This window comes from Eucalyptus grandis, chromosome 11, assembly GCF_016545825.1.
Source record: "Eucalyptus grandis isolate ANBG69807.140 chromosome 11, ASM1654582v1, whole genome shotgun sequence".
Taxonomy (NCBI): Eukaryota; Viridiplantae; Streptophyta; class Magnoliopsida; order Myrtales; family Myrtaceae; genus Eucalyptus; species Eucalyptus grandis.
This window is the reverse complement of record NC_052622.1, coordinates 16,766,682-16,783,440: the sequence shown is the minus strand read 5'-3', so window position 1 is coordinate 16,783,440 and position 16,759 is coordinate 16,766,682. Positions and strand designations below refer to the sequence as shown.

At 41.3% G+C, this 16,759-nt stretch overlaps 2 protein-coding genes across 7 annotated transcripts; both read right to left on the bottom strand.

Moving 5' to 3' along the window:
• Nucleotides 1–1,980: 1,980 nt before the first annotated feature.
• LOC104425133 lies at nucleotides 1,981–6,280 on the bottom strand. Of its 5 annotated transcripts, none has more exons than XM_010037728.3 (2): nucleotides 5,773–6,280; nucleotides 1,981–4,295 (listed from the first exon to the last, which is right to left on the bottom strand). In XM_010037728.3, exon 2 carries the CDS (start codon nucleotides 4,282–4,284, stop codon nucleotides 2,542–2,544), a length of 1,743 nt encoding a protein of 580 aa, XP_010036030.2. In that variant the 5' UTR covers nucleotides 4,285–4,295; nucleotides 5,773–6,280; the 3' UTR covers nucleotides 1,981–2,541. The 5 variants fall into 5 exon arrangements, with proteins under 5 accessions (XP_010036030.2, XP_010036031.2, XP_039160802.1 ...); XM_010037729.3 differs by having other exon boundaries at nucleotides 5,805–6,280; XM_039304868.1 differs by having other exon boundaries at nucleotides 1,981–3,952; nucleotides 5,773–6,279.
• A 2,672-nt stretch (nucleotides 6,281–8,952) lies between these two features.
• LOC104425131 (E3 ubiquitin-protein ligase RNFT1) lies at nucleotides 8,953–15,994 on the bottom strand. Of its 2 annotated transcripts, none has more exons than XM_010037725.3 (9): nucleotides 15,390–15,994; nucleotides 14,586–15,220; nucleotides 13,378–13,463; nucleotides 13,103–13,271; nucleotides 11,119–11,207; nucleotides 10,614–10,778; nucleotides 10,440–10,517; nucleotides 10,026–10,129; nucleotides 8,953–9,360 (listed from the first exon to the last, which is right to left on the bottom strand). In XM_010037725.3, the coding sequence occupies exons 2-9, from the start codon at nucleotides 15,199–15,201 to the stop codon at nucleotides 9,255–9,257; spliced, it is 1,413 nt and encodes a 470-aa protein (XP_010036027.1). In that variant the 5' UTR covers nucleotides 15,202–15,220; nucleotides 15,390–15,994; the 3' UTR covers nucleotides 8,953–9,254. The 2 variants fall into 2 exon arrangements, with proteins under 2 accessions (XP_010036027.1, XP_010036028.1); XM_010037726.2 differs by having other exon boundaries at nucleotides 13,378–13,454; nucleotides 15,390–15,989.
• Nucleotides 15,995–16,759: the final 765 nt, after the last annotated feature.

Here is a 16,759-nt window from a genome sequence, read left to right as displayed (position 1 = left end):
GAATCAAAACGTAAAACCCTTGGTTGCCATCCGCTATCGCCCCGCCGCCGGTTCGCCACCGGTCGCCGGAGGCTTGTCAGGCCAGGGCGAGGTCCGGCGAGCTCGCCGGAGGCAAGTCCAGCCATCGGCGAGGCCGGCCTCACCCAGCCCCGGCGAGGCCGGCCCCCACCGGGCGGGCTAGGGTGAGCCTCGCCGTGGCCGGGCGAGCCTTGCTAGCGGTGGCGAGGCTCGGCCGATGAAGGCCGACCTCGCCGAGGGTCGGCGACGCTCCGGTGGCGTCGCCGGCCCCTCGTCTGGCCGTCGCCGCCAGTCCAACACCGCCAAATGAAGAAGAAGAATAGAAAAAAAAAAAAGGGAAAAAAAGAAAAGAAAAAGTAAAAAGTAAAGAAATTATTTAAAATTTATTTAAAAATCAAAAGAAATTAATTTGGAACATAATCAATTAATACGAACCAAACGCAATTCTATTCCAGAATAAAAAATTTTAAACGATTACCAAACGCGCTTTTTTTACTCGAATCGGTTAGAACGAATAAAAAATAATTATTTCTAGTCGAATCGCTCCCGAACGTAATCGTTGCCAAACGCGCCCATAGCCTTCCTTTCTTTCGTGAAAATGTGATTTTTGGAAAAAGATTTTTCGAAAAGCTAGTTTTCGAAAAAATAAAAACATTTTTCGGTGTTGACTGAAAACCAAAATATAAACAAAGAAATATTTTGCTGTTTGGTATGGACAATTTCATTTAATTTTCTTTGAAAACTCAAAAATTTTGATTTTTTGATTTTCAATTTTTTTTCAATTTTTCCTTCTTCCTCGGCCTATGGGTGATTGGCCACAGGCAAGCAACAAGCTCGCCTTAGGCTATTTGCTTGATCTGGTGAGATCGAGCTGCTCGAGTGAGCTCATCTCTCACTATGGTAAGCAGCTGACCTAGGAAAAAGGAAAAAGTAAAAAGCAAAAAGAAAAAGAAGAGTGAAAATAAAAAATAATTAAAGTCATATTTTAGAAAATATATATTTATTACAGTGAACCTTTCATTGACCAAGGACTTGAGCTCGAGCATTGAGGATTCGGGCATGAGCGTCAATGGCCAAAGTTTGAGCATGGGGGACTCGAGCAGAGTCTTTATGGACCCAGGTCCAATTATCAGGGCATCATCAAGCACAGGTACTAGGGCTTCGGGCTTGACCTAGACAAATCCGAGCACTAAAGACTTGTACTTAAATGACGGAACTAGCGTTGAGGTTTTCGTGCTGAAGTATAAAGTTTTGGGTTCACACGTCGATCTCTGGTCATACTTTGAAAAATGTGTTTCGATTTTTTAAAGAAATGAATTTGAGCTTAGATTTTTTGTTGATTAGAAAAATATCTTCTATTGGTTTATTTTCCTAAATAATCTAAAGGCCGAAAAATGAGAAAAATATTTTTCGCGAAATATATGATGCATAATTCCTATTCCTATTCATTTGCTTAAAGAAGTACTAGTTCGTTTGTAATGAGGGGTTTTTGGAGAGGTCCATTCGAGGGCACTTCAATTCAAGTGCTTTTTGACCCAAAAAAAATTCTAAGTGCTTGAACAAGGGTATGCTAGAAATAGCTGCGATATCTTTAATACAGAAAGGGTCATGTAATTAATCCGCAATATTCGACCAAAAAAAATTAATCCGCAATAGGCCTATAATGTAATAGTTATTACCGCAACCAAAAGTCCGAAAGCATCAATTGACTTTGACCTTCATAAGATGAACGACCGAGGAGAGTTACAGAATACATATAATGAATTTATTTTGTAAAAAGAATAAGCGATTTTAAAAACTATATTCTTAAAATTCATAGCTTATATCAATTATAGAAATGAACAAACAGAGAAAAATTTCATCATCTACAAAAATGTCTGAACAAACGTTATTGATACTGAAACATTTGTTATTGATTAATTATTTCGAACAAGACAATTGATTATTTCTTAAATAATTCAATTTTCACAAAATAAACGAAGCGTTAAGTTTCTCCAGACATGCATGGATTTATGGTCCAAGATATCACATCTTGAAACTTCGGCCAACAGAAAAAGGGTGGCTCATAAATCATTTCCATTCGTTGACATAAATGCCAGACCCCAATTTCCCATGGAGAGAAAAAGGTTCAGGCTGAGAACACCTGCTTTTGACCTTCAGCGCAACAATCTGGATGCTGAACCCAAAATATAAGAGACATTATACTTCAATCTGAAACCAGAAAACCACCACAAATTGGTGATCGCTTTGACAGTAACAGCCCTGACAGCAACAGCCCACCTTGGAAGTTGCTGCATCACCTAAAACAACATACTTACATCTCCCATAGCCAAGAACATTCTCAGACTTGCGATGCTAGGCGGCAAGTTAACAGTTGATCACGAAACCTCTCATCCATGGAAAAAGGTTCTGATCAGCACACGTTTAGAATCAGCGGAACGAATATTTCACAAGACGACGCCTGCTTAAAATAAGATTTGATAACTGAATTAGCTATTGGTTACTCCATCAGCCGAAAACACATTAAAAGGGGAACCACCATCTCCTGTTTGTGCGATCACTTCTGTTAGATGCAGGAGCGCCAAAACCGGGAACCTGGCGTAAATGCCCTTCGGTGAAGTTGTGATTGTTAGTTGCTCTTCTCCTCTGAGCAAGAGGATTCCCCAACCACAACACGAGAGCCACACCAACAAGGCTAATAATTGGAGCAGCAGCAAGGACTAACCACCTGCCTCTTCCAGCCTCTCCATCAGAACCGTTAACACGAGGATACCCTTCTGAGACGTCTACCTGCTCCAAAATACTTTGGTTCAGTTCACGCTCTTCGTCTGCTTCAGCCCCATCCGAGGAATTGTCATCAATTGCTCCTGTCCACCTACTACTATCATCAATCTGCCTGCTCCTACTGATGTTCTGTTTAGCCTCCTCATAGTCTCCATCATCAGTTGGAAGTTCATAGCGACAAAGGGGGCATGAGTTGCGTGTATTCAACCATGGCAAGATACAGGAGGGGTGATAAAGGTGACGGCATGGAAGCTGGTTTGCTTCTGTCCCAACTGTTAAGATGTCCTTGCAGATTGCACAGGCTGTGTCATCATTCTTTAAATTATCCTCATCAATGACAATGAGAGGTAAACTATTTACAAAAGAAACTGCTGCAGGAGGAGCTCCTCGACGCGAATTCTCATTATCTGCAAGATAATCAAGCAATTCTTCAAAGCTTCTTGCATCCAGATAATCTCCTGAATGGCCAACATCTGATGGCAACTGTGATTCATCTAGATTAGCAAGGATGTCATGGAGATCTACTCGCCTACTTCGCCGCATTCTCCCACGTGTCAAACCCTCTCGGGGAAATACAATCAAGTGACTCCAGTCAGGGGAGCCACTGCCTTCGGCTGGACTTGAATTAACAGAAAATCGTATCTGACCATGGCCCTCTGCCGATTCAGGTATGTCTTCCTCTGCATCTGTTTCTTCCCATTCATCTTCTTCTGAAGAGTCTTCTTCCTGTTCTCCTTCATCTTCTTCTCGGTCATCCAAGCTCCAGTGGTTGATACCAGCATGCATTGGATCAATATCAGTATCGCTGTCTAGATTGCTTGCCTCATCTGGTTGAAAGAGTACTTCCGCATCCATGATACTGTTACGCCCATCAATTGATGCGTCTGAGTCCCATCCATAAGCACTAAAGGAAACTCCATCACTCTCGGCATGAACTACCCTGAACCGACCAAAACCGACACTTGTGTCGCTCTCCACATAAGTAGAATCCATATTGTCATAACCATCACTCTCTGCATCAGAAACTGCATGCCTCCATCTTCTAGAGCCAGTTGGAGTAGTGTAGGTGCTTGTCCGCTGCAATAACCTTGCAGAAGTTTCACCATCTGAGAAGTTCTCCTCATGCATATAGGCAGTTGACTGGTTTTGCCTGATCAAATTAAGCATTTGTGAGAACTGTCGTGAGAATCGACTCTCTGTAGACTCAGAACTGCTGTACCTAGTTCTTCTTCTGCTAATTCTACTTCCTCTGCGAAATCTATCACGGGATTCTCCAATTGGGTTCTGAAAATCTTCAATTAACAAAAATTTACAATCCCCACATATATTAGATGGTTCCTGATTGCCATTCTCAACACTACTGTGACAAATAGCACATACTGCTGGCTGGATCAAATTCTCTCTAGATAAAACATCAGCCAAATTGCCATTCTCCGTGGACTGGGGCAACTCCCCTGACACTACGTGTAGGTCCGCATCCATTGCAGGAGGACCTAAAGAAAAGCAAAAGACTGAAACTATGATATGAACGAAAAAACAAATAAAGAGAAAGGAAAAGAAATCAGAATCAAGGACCACATAATGGTCATGCAACAAATGTATTCATGATGTCCTCACAGCTTTAGCTAAAATTTCAAGGCAGTGATGGGAGAAGATGTATGGAGATACCCACAAGATACAAGTTATACATTCAAGAAATTTGTAATAGCGCATTCAGATCGATTCAAGCAGTGTAGAGCCAATATAGGATTGGGCCACAAGCATTAGGATGCTGAGTCTCAAGGAGAGAAGCACCACTACGGTTGGAAGTCGCAAATTCACAGGAAAAATTATAAAGTCATTTGCAGAATTGACAGGTCAACCTTTGATCTTATAAAAATACATCAGCAAGACAAGAACATTACACATGATGATGATAACCGCTGCAAGAGGCCTCCAGCTTGAAGGCATTCAAGGTGGAATTGCAAAACCAATCATATAGTAAAGATGAATATGCTTTGCATTCAGGTTTTCCAAGATACCATGATAAAACATTTCCCGAGAGATCTGCCATTTGACCTGCTCATCCCATGTCACGAAAAACCACTAACCTAGAACACTGAGATATCTCAGTGTTCCAACACCACAGCTAAGCATGTAATCTGGTCTTTTAGCCATGGATTGTGTACTTTAGTATGGATATCATCCGAAATGAAAATAGAGACCAGGTCGTCATATCTTCAACTACCTCATGTAGAGAACCTTTCCCCTATAGCTACACATCTTAGTCAAAGTCAGTTTCCACATACTGATAGATCCACACTCCAGTTAACCTTGCAAAAGAGACTTAGGCTCTTTTGCACATACTGGTAGATCCACACCCCTGAAGGTTTATAAAGTTTTTTTAAAGGAAAAAGCCAAACCAAACCGGTTCCCTTTATGCCTCTATCTTGTGGAAGGGCTGTGTTACTCATAGCCTTTCTTATACGACCCTTTATTGCTACACAAATTAGATCCACTCGTTCCCTCTAACCAAAAGTAATGCTTAACAGCAACCTTGCAGTTAGGATTCAGACACCGAAGAGCCATGCAGCACGCACATAATTCAAATTGCAAAATAACAAGATACCGATCCATTCGCCATCATTTCCCTTGTATGCATTCACCAGACGCTTAACATAGAAATTCAAACTAGCGACTTGCCCCCACTTGCTGAAGCAAACCCATGATTCTCCCACACTAATAGAAATCATCAATCAAACAATCAAGCAAGACAAGTCCTCTGAACATCCCCCGGGCCGAATCAAGAACCGCAGAATTCTCTTCTCGCCCCTCATCCACACCAAAAATCTACCAGAACCCAACAGCCAAAAGGGCACGACCGGCTCCGTACCGCGGGCGAATAACTCAGATGCCAGAAAAAGGGTAAATTCTAACCAACCCAGCAAAGTAAAGACGGAAACGCTCGAACCGGAGCTCGTAAAAATTTACCAGGAGAAGGAAACACGGCACTCAGTACCCACCAGCACAGATCAACAGCGACGGCGGCGGCAGTGTCGGATCAACCCCTCTCTCCCCGAAAGGCAGCGCGATCGACGATTTGCCCAAGTGGGTTCGGTCAATACCAGAGTCAATGCGAATTTGAAGAACAACCCTCCCCCCACCCACCCAACCAAGTAACGAGCGGGGAAGAATTTAGGGTTGACGGGACAAATGGACTTCGCCGGTCACTTCAAAATGAGCAGCCGCACCCAACATGGCGATCTCGAGCCAAGGGAGTGAGCCAAGATACGATTTTTTTTTCACCGTAGAAGGGAGAGAGAGGGATCAAAAGCGAAAAAGATGAGATTTTTATATTCTCCAAGAAGAGGAAAAAGAAAAAGAACAAGGACAGGTGATTGAGTCAAGAACAATAATTTAAGGTACGAGGGAAAAGAACGTGTGTGTGGGGGTACACACGCAATGCATCCAGAGACGGAAAGACTAGGCGCATGGAAAGGGGCAGGACGATCGCCTTCATTGTCATCACCTAACCTCCTCTATTTTGGCCTAACCTCGCCTTCCCCCGTCCTTGTCCTGTAAAAAGAGGAAACCCAAAGAAATTGGGACACTTTACATGGTAAAAAATTAGACGGGTTTAATGAATTGTCCAAATTGGTCCATACTACAAAAAGTAAATGACACGAATGGTCTATCGACTTTGACCTAACATTTAATGCAATCCTAAGTTTTTAATTTATTCAAGTGTGATCTCTGAATTTTCAATTTATTTAATGTGATCTCTAACCATTTTATACATATTTAATATAATCTATGAATCATATACAAATATATAATATTATTCTTGAATTGAAATAAATAAAAGAATAATATTGAATATTTTCTCATACGATGACTGACTTGAACATATGTCAAAAGTTAAAAAATCACATTGAACAAATTAAAAGTTTAAGGACAATATTACACATTGAACTAAAATTCAAAGACCACATTGCATATTGAGTTAAATTTTAGAAACTATTTATATAATTATCTCTAATATAAATTTGTACGCAAATATTTGCGTGTAACCTGAGTTATGATTAAGCAAGCTAGGCCATCTTTTGTGAGAACATTAACCAAGTCTACTGATTTACTTTTTGGGCATCTCGGACCTAGGGCAGGTCAAGTGAACTGTTAACTCATTAATCACCTCTATAAACTAAGATAATGGTAGGAACGTTTCTGTTCCTTTGCTCTTTTGTTTTTTTGCTCTCGAAAAAAAAAATCTATTTGGTAACGTCAATTAATTTTTATATTCTCCATAATAGAAAAGTAGTCGGGGGGATAGATTTTGAAAAGAAATGAGAAGTAGAAAAAAAGTTATTTCTTATTCTGAAACAATTTCTAGAAATAAATCATTTTTTTTACTTTGTCATTTTCTTTTTTTCTTCTTTCTTGCCGCTCCTCAGGGGCTGCCATCCGCCGATCGGTTGCCGTCGACAATCAACCGCCGCCCATGCTCTCCTCCACCCAACCATTGCCATCGCCTAATGGCGGTCGACAAGTGGCAGTGGTGATCAAATGCAATCCTATTCTTTTTATGAATTGTACAAAACGAATTCCTATTCTTTTTCTATTTCAAAATAAAAAATTTATATAGTTACCAAATACATTATTTTACTTAAAAATTATTTTGAGAAGTAGAAATAAAAAAGATCGAATCAGAAATGTTACCATCTGCACTCTAAAATCCTAAAACATGCATCAGAGCAAGCCATAAAACATTTCGACCGTGCAAAAGGTGTGTCGGCACAATTCGAAACTCGGCATGGGCAAACAAAAGAAAAGGGTGCATTTTTTCTCGAGCGATGAAGAAGTTGAATGACTTTTTTATTTAATTTTCCCTTTTACTATATATTTTTGTAACATTTCGACACTGACGTAGTGCACAATACTCGCATGTTAAAGGCGAGGTACAATGATCCTCGCCGTGTTTAGGTGAGAAATGAGAGCATAGCCCCATAAGCACGGAGAATCCAAAATGCTTAAGCACTTTTTGTCCTTATCGTAAACTCCACATTAATAAAAAGGGGCTTCATGTGACATTCGTCAAATTCGACGATAAAAATATATTTGAGTGCTTTCATTAAACATAAATAATAATTTTTCATTATTCAAGTTTTGGTCGGGTCGTTTAAGGTTTGAAGATTCCCTCTCCCTCCCCCAATCCCCGCGAGCATTTGTCATCCATTGGCTGAGGTCAATTTCTTGTGACAAACGCCAATGTTAAAGGGTCCCCTCCTTTTTTTATTATTCAAATTCTCTATACTTTAATATTTTAAAAATCAACGTCATTGACGTGACACCTACTTAATGTTACATCGGCACCAAGTTTCATCACATGGACAGCAACGAAAAATTCAACGTAGAGACACGTTTGACTTAAGGTCAACAAAGGCCAGCGGACTTTAAGAAAAACACTGGTTCGCACAATTTCCGCGAGTTTTCATTGCACGACCCTAAAGTCTCCAAAACTTAGGATATTTCCAGCCCAAGTTCTACGACTTTGCTGCATATATTCCGACATCATATTGCTCCTTAGACTTTTCAAAGGGTTTCATTTCCCTTCGATCAAATTTCAGTTTCGGCGAGAGATTTTACCAACCCGGAGACTCGTTTACCATCTCAAATGCCCTCGAAGTGTGTCACTCGCAAGCCGGGGGATCGAATGTCATCCGAATTCGGACTAACTTGAAATCTTGAAATGGTCTGAGATGCAAAAACTTCAAGGGGGTTATTTGATGCAAATCAAACTTGGGAGAGCATACTGCACCAAGTTTGAAAGACACAGTGAATGAGAATGATGGGAAATCAAGAGTAAGTGAGAAGAGAAGAGGTGAATGGGCATGTGAATAGGCTAGTGCAGCTCTTTACTACAGAATGCCTGAAGTCTCCATCCATCACTAAATACGTGAGGAAGATCCGAGAATCAATTCACATAATATCGAGATAAACAATAGCAAATCATGATATTGCATCGCAAGAACTTTCTCTCCTCGCCTAGAACTCAGACATGAGTATTATTTAGTTCAAATTTCGAATCCCCTATTGTCGCAAATGCAATACCTCAAGTTAAGCAGCCTATAAGATGAAAGCATATACCTTAACAGCCGGCACTAAGCATGCGCGTCAGTTCAAATGGAAGAAGGCTTTCATTGATGAAAAATGGGTAGAATTACATATGTCGATTGTTTTCTATGAAACATACTTTCTTCTATACCGGAGGTTAGGTACACTCGGCACAACATGTGAACATATAGCCAGTTTACAATCCAGGGCTACTTCGATCAATCCGATTTTCTCAGAGGAACACAAATATGGGACACAGCAAGATATTGGAGGATCTGCCTCTGCAGTTGAAAAGGCCAATGAGATTGTACCTGGGATTTGACTTCTTCATGAAACTCCAAGGCTTTTAACAATATAAGATCCTAAAATATCTGGAAGAACAGACTCGTTGATCCATCGCCAAATGATCTAAGATCTGCAGATTTCACCAAAGCCCTGCACAGTGGGCATGTCCTTTCCCTTTCAAACCTGTTTGTACAGAAACATTGATAATGACACCTTAATCTGACATAACGTACACAGAAGAATATGATGGCAAAATACAGCACAAAGAAAAGAATTGCAACACATGATTGAAAGTGAACATGCATCCGCTCGAAGATGAGTGGAGCCATATTTGGCCTCATTTCCCTAGAGAACACGGTGTATCAAAAGGTTATCTTTAACCATACTAAAAACTTCAATTTGCCCAGGCTCCAGCTTATCAACGAGCAGCTTATACAGACAGTCTAACCAAAATATATTTATCAGTTTCGGTGGGGTTGCAACAAAACTTTTGCATGGTATTCATTCTTAAGAAAGAACTTCAGTACTCATCTTTCATTTTGTTCGACACCCAATTTTCTCTTTCTTCCCATATTGCATTGGGTGTTGTCAGAGATATTATTATCAGGGGAATAAAGAGTATTTACAGCACAAACTGATGTAAGTCTATATCAGGCCTCATTTCTGAATAGTCCAGGTTCTCAGAGATTCTTTTTTAACAGACAAGAAGTTGCACAATCAATTAAAACGAAAGATGTGCAAACGATAAGAATCTGTAAGCTGACATGTGCAATTATAAGTGGCAAAAGCTACGTTCTCAGGGATGCAATATAGAAGAACTTCATCAGTGGAGAAAGTGTCATTCTGACCATTCAGAGACACAATCTTCACAAAAGATGTGCTTGCAGCGAAGTAAGATGGGAGCATGCATCTTTTCCTGACAAATTGCACACAAATCTCCAGCCGCATTCACCTGCATAACATAAAGTAACTCTTTCAATGCATGGGAAACTCTCAACTGGAAGAAAGGATAGAACAGAACTGCATGACCAATAGCTCAAAGACGAGTACAAACATTGCACGCAACCAGGTATTTATGCTAGGCATCAATGCATGCTATTATTCTAGCTGCTGAGGTTTGATCATGTATATAACCGCCAGTAACACCGTGTATAAAAAATCCTAGCATTGCTCTTGTAAGGAACAGCAGCATGGACATAAGACATGCAACATTCAGTTCAAAATATTAATCTGAGAAGAATAACAGATGTAAGTCCAATAACCTGCTCGGCAGTTGCATAAGCCCCGTAGTGGATGTCCTTACGAGACAATGCCTTTAATGCAGTAAAAAAGGACTGTACCTGAGAACAATATCGCAACAAAAGTATGAAACCATCAGGACATATGCTTAAAATCAGCTTCCACAAGAAGGAGATGCAAGTTTCCTTGATTTCTACCTTCTCGACAACAGATGTGAGCTTGAAAGTCAGATACAATCCCGTCATCAGAGAAGAGAAAAGGCTTCCGTACTCTTTATTCAAGAAAAACCGGTACCAAACAGGTGTCGGCAATAACGCGCGGTACAGCAAAAGCAGATACTCTACCAGAGTTAGCAATTGACCCTGCAAAACACATGATAATGGGTGAGAAAGCAATACTGAAACCTAATAAATGTCTGTGCGTGCATCTAGTACAAACCATCCACCTTTCCTGGAAAAATTAAGCAATGAGACAGCACCAGTAGATTGAAACAATGACAAGGCAACACATTAAACTCCATATACACCTGGAACTTTTACTCTCGTGGAAAGGTGAAAGAGTGCAGGGAAGATGAAGAAGGTGAGAGTTGAGGGGTAAAAGAACCTAGAGATGAGAAACCTACATATTCTACTCTTCTAACAAGGCATTTCAAGAATCACAAGTTCAAATGGACAAGTGTAACAGTTCTCTACTTGACCTCACCTGCTTGCGATAATTCCGCCCTCGACTGTTTTTGAAATATATTAGCAGAAGACACTTGATCACCATAGCTGCTTGCCGGACCAAAGTATCTAAAAGAATCACATTCAGAAAATTTAGAAAACAGTCAAGGAATAATTCCGGAATCTCATCAAGTAAGTAAGTGAGAAATAATGAAGAAGGCATCTCAAAGAAACAAGATTCAGAAAATTAGAAGAGGACTGAAACAAAACTTTGTCCCCAAACTATAAAGGATATAATGATACAGAAAGAAAAAAGTAGAAAAAGGCAAGTCATATGACTTGGGTCACAATGATTACTAGATGAACATGCACTTTGTACATCATGTGCCTATGTTAAACCCACCAGCATTGACAAAGATATATAACTTTCCATCAATTCAAAATAAGCCTTGAAAAGAGAACGCAACATAGCACCTATCAGGAAAGGCCACTCTTGTTTTGGCTCCAGAATCCCCTGGCTAACACACGCTTCTATCACGCATTTCTTCAGTTGTGATTAATGCCTAAAAATAATAATGCTCCACTCCAAACATTAAATCTTAAGATCTACCAGTCGAAGATCAATATGACTGATGTGCTACATCAAATATTAAAGGATAATCGAGTCATAGCTATAGCTTCCTACAAGGGTCACGAAGGATCTTCAATAATCCCACCTCTCCCTATTAAACCCCTCCTTTCAAAAGTCTTTCCTGTTCCACACCTGAATCTTCCTTGCTAAACCTTCTCCTAGCTTTCTATTGAGCAACATCCATCTCCTCTCAATTATATATCCATAGGGACCCACTATAATCAAATGAGTATAGGAGGCATGCCCAAGGGGCAGTGGCAACAGTGCAATATGCTTTGTTCAATTGAAGGCCGCACAGAGCTCACGAAGGCAGACAGAAGACCAACCCACTGATCCCAAGAAGTGAACCTTTTCCAATCACTTAGTTAACCTTCTTCCATTGTCTTTTGCTATCCTTATCCACTCGAGTTTCCTCCAACTTTATTGAAACATGACAAATTGTATGGTTGCATGATAAAACCCTTCAGTCTGATGAATGCATTATGTCAAGCAATCTCTGCGTAGTAATACGACAGAGTGGAGGAAGAGAAACAATCCCTCCATTTTAGCAGTTGCCAAATTCAGCTCAAGACTATCCAAATCCTCCCTTAATCTGGGCACGAAACACCAATCAAGGGAGACATTGCTTCACTCAAAATGGGCTACTTAGTTGGCTACAAGAAAGCTCAGACTCTTGTCTACGTTCTCTCGAAACTTATTTCTGGCAACACATGACATAATAATAACTATAAGGTAAGTACTAATATGCAGGATATGCCGAGTTACTGATGTCTCTGTTCACCAACGGTATTATACTTCAAAGACTTCATACAGATGTAGCCTGCAGTTATGTCTGCTAACTGGTCATAGCTTTTGCTTGGTGCGATTTAATTAGTGGACCCCCCCCCCATCCCCGGCCACCCACCAACGCAGTAGAATGTCTATTTATTTGTCACAATGATACGGACAAAACCCTTCTTTGCACTGATTTGCAGTAGCCAAAGATAGGCTCCCACTCATCTAATACAGCATTCAGAGGCCTTATATCTTTTATATCAGAGGTTGCGAGGGGAGATCTAGTCATAAAGGAAAGTTTTCCATGGTTCCTTTTGGCTGTTCATGAAAGATTGTTGATAATAAGCCTATAAAAAGATATCATAGCGTAATTCAGCACAGACAATTCCTGAATGTTACATTCTAATCGATCCATCGCTTAAATATGAATTTCCCAGTTCTCTTACTCTTTTTAAATGCCATGTGAATTAGGAATAGAAGGGTTTTTTCTTTTCCGAATGGTAACATAGGCTAGTACTCAAGCGCAGCACCAAAAACTGAAAAAAGATTGTTAGAGCAAGGGAAAGAAGAAAGTTACATTGGAAACAATACATCTATTATCATGGAGAAAAAGACATACCATTGACTACAATGACGAACATTGCGTGCCAAAAAGGGGGTATTCCCTTGGGAGGAAACATGATCAATGGGTACAAGAGATCGTCCTTTCGGTACCACCAGTATACCCCAACAATATGAAGTGTGAATAAAAGTGAAATGCCAATAAGATAAGAAATTTTCCTCTCCCCCTGCAACCACAACCAATCGCCCCTCTTAACCAAACAATCAAAGAACTCTGAATAATACGGACTGCCTATAAAATTAGGAAGTACCATATCTGTGAAAAATAAGCACCTTTAGAGCTGTTTGCTTCCGTAGGATATCATTTGACTTGAACAAGAAAGCAGCAATCCAAATGGTAACAAAGAAACCTGCAATTCCTTGCCAAAAAGAATTGTGAATCACTCAACATGAACTCCACTCTCATACACAAATTCCCTCCAGTTAAAAGGAAGATAATATGACATTTACTTCTACAGATCTACAAACGGAAAGCTATAGTGCTTTCAAATAACTAGGCTGTAGTACAAATTACTACTTCCGCAAGAAAATTCAATCACCATTTGCAATCTAAGGAGCCAAATCACATTGTTGCCCTGGGTGACCAAATATGGCAACCACTTTTGACCTCACAATGATTTGTTGTTACCATATCCAAAAAATGTTTCTTTTCATTTTGGCCAAGCCAGAAATGATCAGGACTTTAGCTCCTCCACAAAATTTCCCAAAAACTAAAAAATATCCATGCTACATACATATCCACACTAGACCAGGAGAAACAGCCTAAAATAAAGCATGCATTAACTTCTTAAATATAAAGTGAAAAGGTTAATAGTTTATGATAATTCCATAACAATTTCGCAAGTTTTTGTGCCCATTGATTTTAACATTCAGCAGAAAGAAATTTTGATTTGAACAAGAGTATGCTTGAGAGAGGGCTACTCAACAAAAAAAGTTCGTGAAGCAGCTAATATACATAAACAGTCACAAAGAGCAGCTTCAACTATAACAACCAAACCTTAAATTATTAGTCACCCAAACTCAAACCTTCACATTTCTTCCTGTAACAATTCATAATAACTTACAAATGGTCTCTGGATCATCACTTCATTCATAGTGATCATCAATGTCAAATTGCAGCAGTCATCCATTTGTAGAATAATTTCAAAAGATTTGATATGGCTATTTCATGTTCGTAACCTATACTAGCATTTCCTTTTAACGCAGCTTCAAACTGCACTTTCAGCTTCTCTCTCGGGCATTCTTGACATAACCAAATCAAAACAGGCACCGAAAGTTTTGGGAATTGTGTGATCAACCATAACATGCGATATCACAATGAGGTATAAGGACATCAGGGAAAAAATCCAAAAGAAAGTTAAAGCAGACAATCATCACTATGCGTTTGGCCATTTGGAAGCTATCGCTCTCTCACGAGCATTCATCTCTAGCCAAACTATCAATCTCTTAATGGTGCAGACCACTAAATACCAGGAAGATACCTTGCAAATGCTGCCGGATGAAGACCACCAGCAAGAGCAGTGAGAATGGCAGAATCTGCTCAATCCACCTCGCGGCCTGCTGAATATCATACCTCTGGTACGAAGACTCCCTGCCATTAGTTTCCCCGCCTTCTGAATCACTGCCTCCATTCCCCGGCTGCGAAGCCCCCTCACCTGCTCCACTCCTAGCATCTCCCTGACCATCGGCTGCCGCAATTGCAGCCGGCGATCGTGTCGATGCCTCATTAGTTCCGCCAGCTTCTCTCACCTGCTGACCCACAACCAATCCAGCCCTCTCCCTATGATGCTCCTGTTCTCCTGCCCCGATTATCCGAATCGAAACCTCCCCATCATTGCTCGTCACTGTAGAATCCTCCGCCCGACCGTGAAGACCTCCAGAGACCCCTCCATGGAACAAAGGCTCAGTCTCTAGATGGTTTGGCCTCGTTCTCAACAGACCTGAGTACTCCAGTAAAGTCGATATCGGCGCCTGTATGAGGTTCGAAGCCGATAATAGACTGTATCTTCTCGAATTGCTACTGCTACTGCTACCACTACTCCCGGTCACGGCCGATCCTCTGTACGGGTCCGAATTGCCGCCGCCGGACGCCTCCATTTGCCTAGACGCCGAAAACCTAGAAGTACCCATAAACACAACCACGCGCCCACGATCAACTATCCTCGAAATTCAGAACCTTGACCCACACCCACTTCAGAAAACCAATCAAGAAGACGCCGACGCCGCTTCCGACGGGTCCAGCGAGCAAGAAAAAGAAAAAGAAAAATGGGGTCGGCCGAACGCACCTTCGAGAGCGAAACTCCGTGGATGATCGGGGGAGGAATTCAAAGCGCGAGCTCGAGGTAAGAGACCATAACCCTAAGACCCACCGATCGCAATCGCGAAGAACGGAGATGGAGGAGGAAGAAGAGAGATGTAGAGAGAGAGAGAGAGAGGAGGAAAGGGTTGCGAAAAAGTCAGCGACCCAGATATGATAAAAGCAGCTCGGATTTGACCGGACCGAGCAGGAACCGCACCAGGATCAGCGATCTTATACGCGGGCCGCGTATACTTTTTTCCCTTCTCTTGAAAAACCCACCAAAAAACAAAGCAAAGAAAAGAAGAAAAAGAGAAAACAAGATAGCGTGGGCGAAGGGCAGGCGTAGGGGCGATTCAAGAGGAGACCCGCCCCATGACGAAGATCGATTAGAAAAATCCGCAAGAAGAGGAACAGGTCCCCTGTCGTCTCCTCTGACCGACCCTTTATTTCTTCCCCCTTTTCTTTTCACCTCTCAGTTCTCGCCGAAGAGAGAGAGAGAGAGAGAGGAGAAGGAGAAGGAGGGAGGAAGAAGAAAAGGACAAAGGGGAAACAGTTGAAAAAAGAGAGGAATGGGGTCGTCCGTCCTTAGCTGGGTTCTCGCCAATTCCTCTTTCCGCGTCGCGTTCTTATACAACTTGCCTCCTCCCTTCCTTCCTCCCTCCCTCCTTCCTTTTTTTTTTTTTGTTGCTTTTCTGTATGTATGCTATATGCTCTAAAGTCTATGAACTCATCTTATCGTTCTACTAATTCGTTCCATATATTAATTTTCCATGATGAAATGGGTTAAATCGGTCTCGCGAAACTACGGATGGATTGAAAACGATTGAGCAGACCTCTAAGCGCAAGGCGACACAAATTCCATTACAACGTGTCGGTAAGTCAATGCCGGCTTCTCCTAACTTCAAGAAAGTTCTTCGCCTTGAAAAGATGTACTCACAATGTTGGCCAATGGGCCTGTGGGCTCGATTCGGTCGGATTTGGTGTGTGACAAGCTGCTTGATTGGATAATTTGCAAAAGTTAGAAAGATTTGATTAGCAAAAAAAATAAAAAGTGTAAGGACTTAATAAGAAAAACCCTCCGCGAAGGGAGAAGTGGGGGATGGGGGTGGGGTTAGGGAGTTTGCCGAATTGAAAGTGCGAAAATGAGTCAATTACGTATTGTCGTTCGACCCACAAAAAAAAAAAAAAAATGTATTGTCGATCGTGGGCCGAAGAAGATAGTGGTGTCATAAAGCCCACCCCTATGTGGCCGGCCCATTGATGGGGCCTTCTCTTCGCCAAGGCTCACCTCCACCTAGAGTGACAATATCAGCGACTTGAGAAGCCCGACCGGCCCGGCCCAAGTTAACGAACCCA

Excerpts from the sequence above, each read along its gene's own strand:
- LOC104425133 (XM_010037727.3), bottom strand. The coding sequence starts at position 4,752 with ATGCCTTCAAGCTGGAGGCCTCTTGCAGCGGTTATCATCATCATGT. Across the intron at positions 4,296-4,706 it reads AGCGGTTATCATCATCATGT|GTCCTCCTGCAATGGATGCG; the intron begins GTAATGTTCTTG and ends GCTTTTCTTTAG.
- LOC104425131 (XM_010037725.3), bottom strand. The coding sequence starts at position 15,201 with ATGGAGGCGTCCGGCGGCGGCAATTCGGACCCGTACAGAGGATCGGCC. Across the intron at positions 13,272-13,377 it reads GGAAGCAAACAGCTCTAAAG|GGGGAGAGGAAAATTTCTTA; the intron begins GTGCTTATTTTT and ends TTGTGGTTGCAG. Across the intron at positions 10,518-10,613 it reads TCACATCTGTTGTCGAGAAG|GTACAGTCCTTTTTTACTGC; the intron begins GTAGAAATCAAG and ends TATTGTTCTCAG.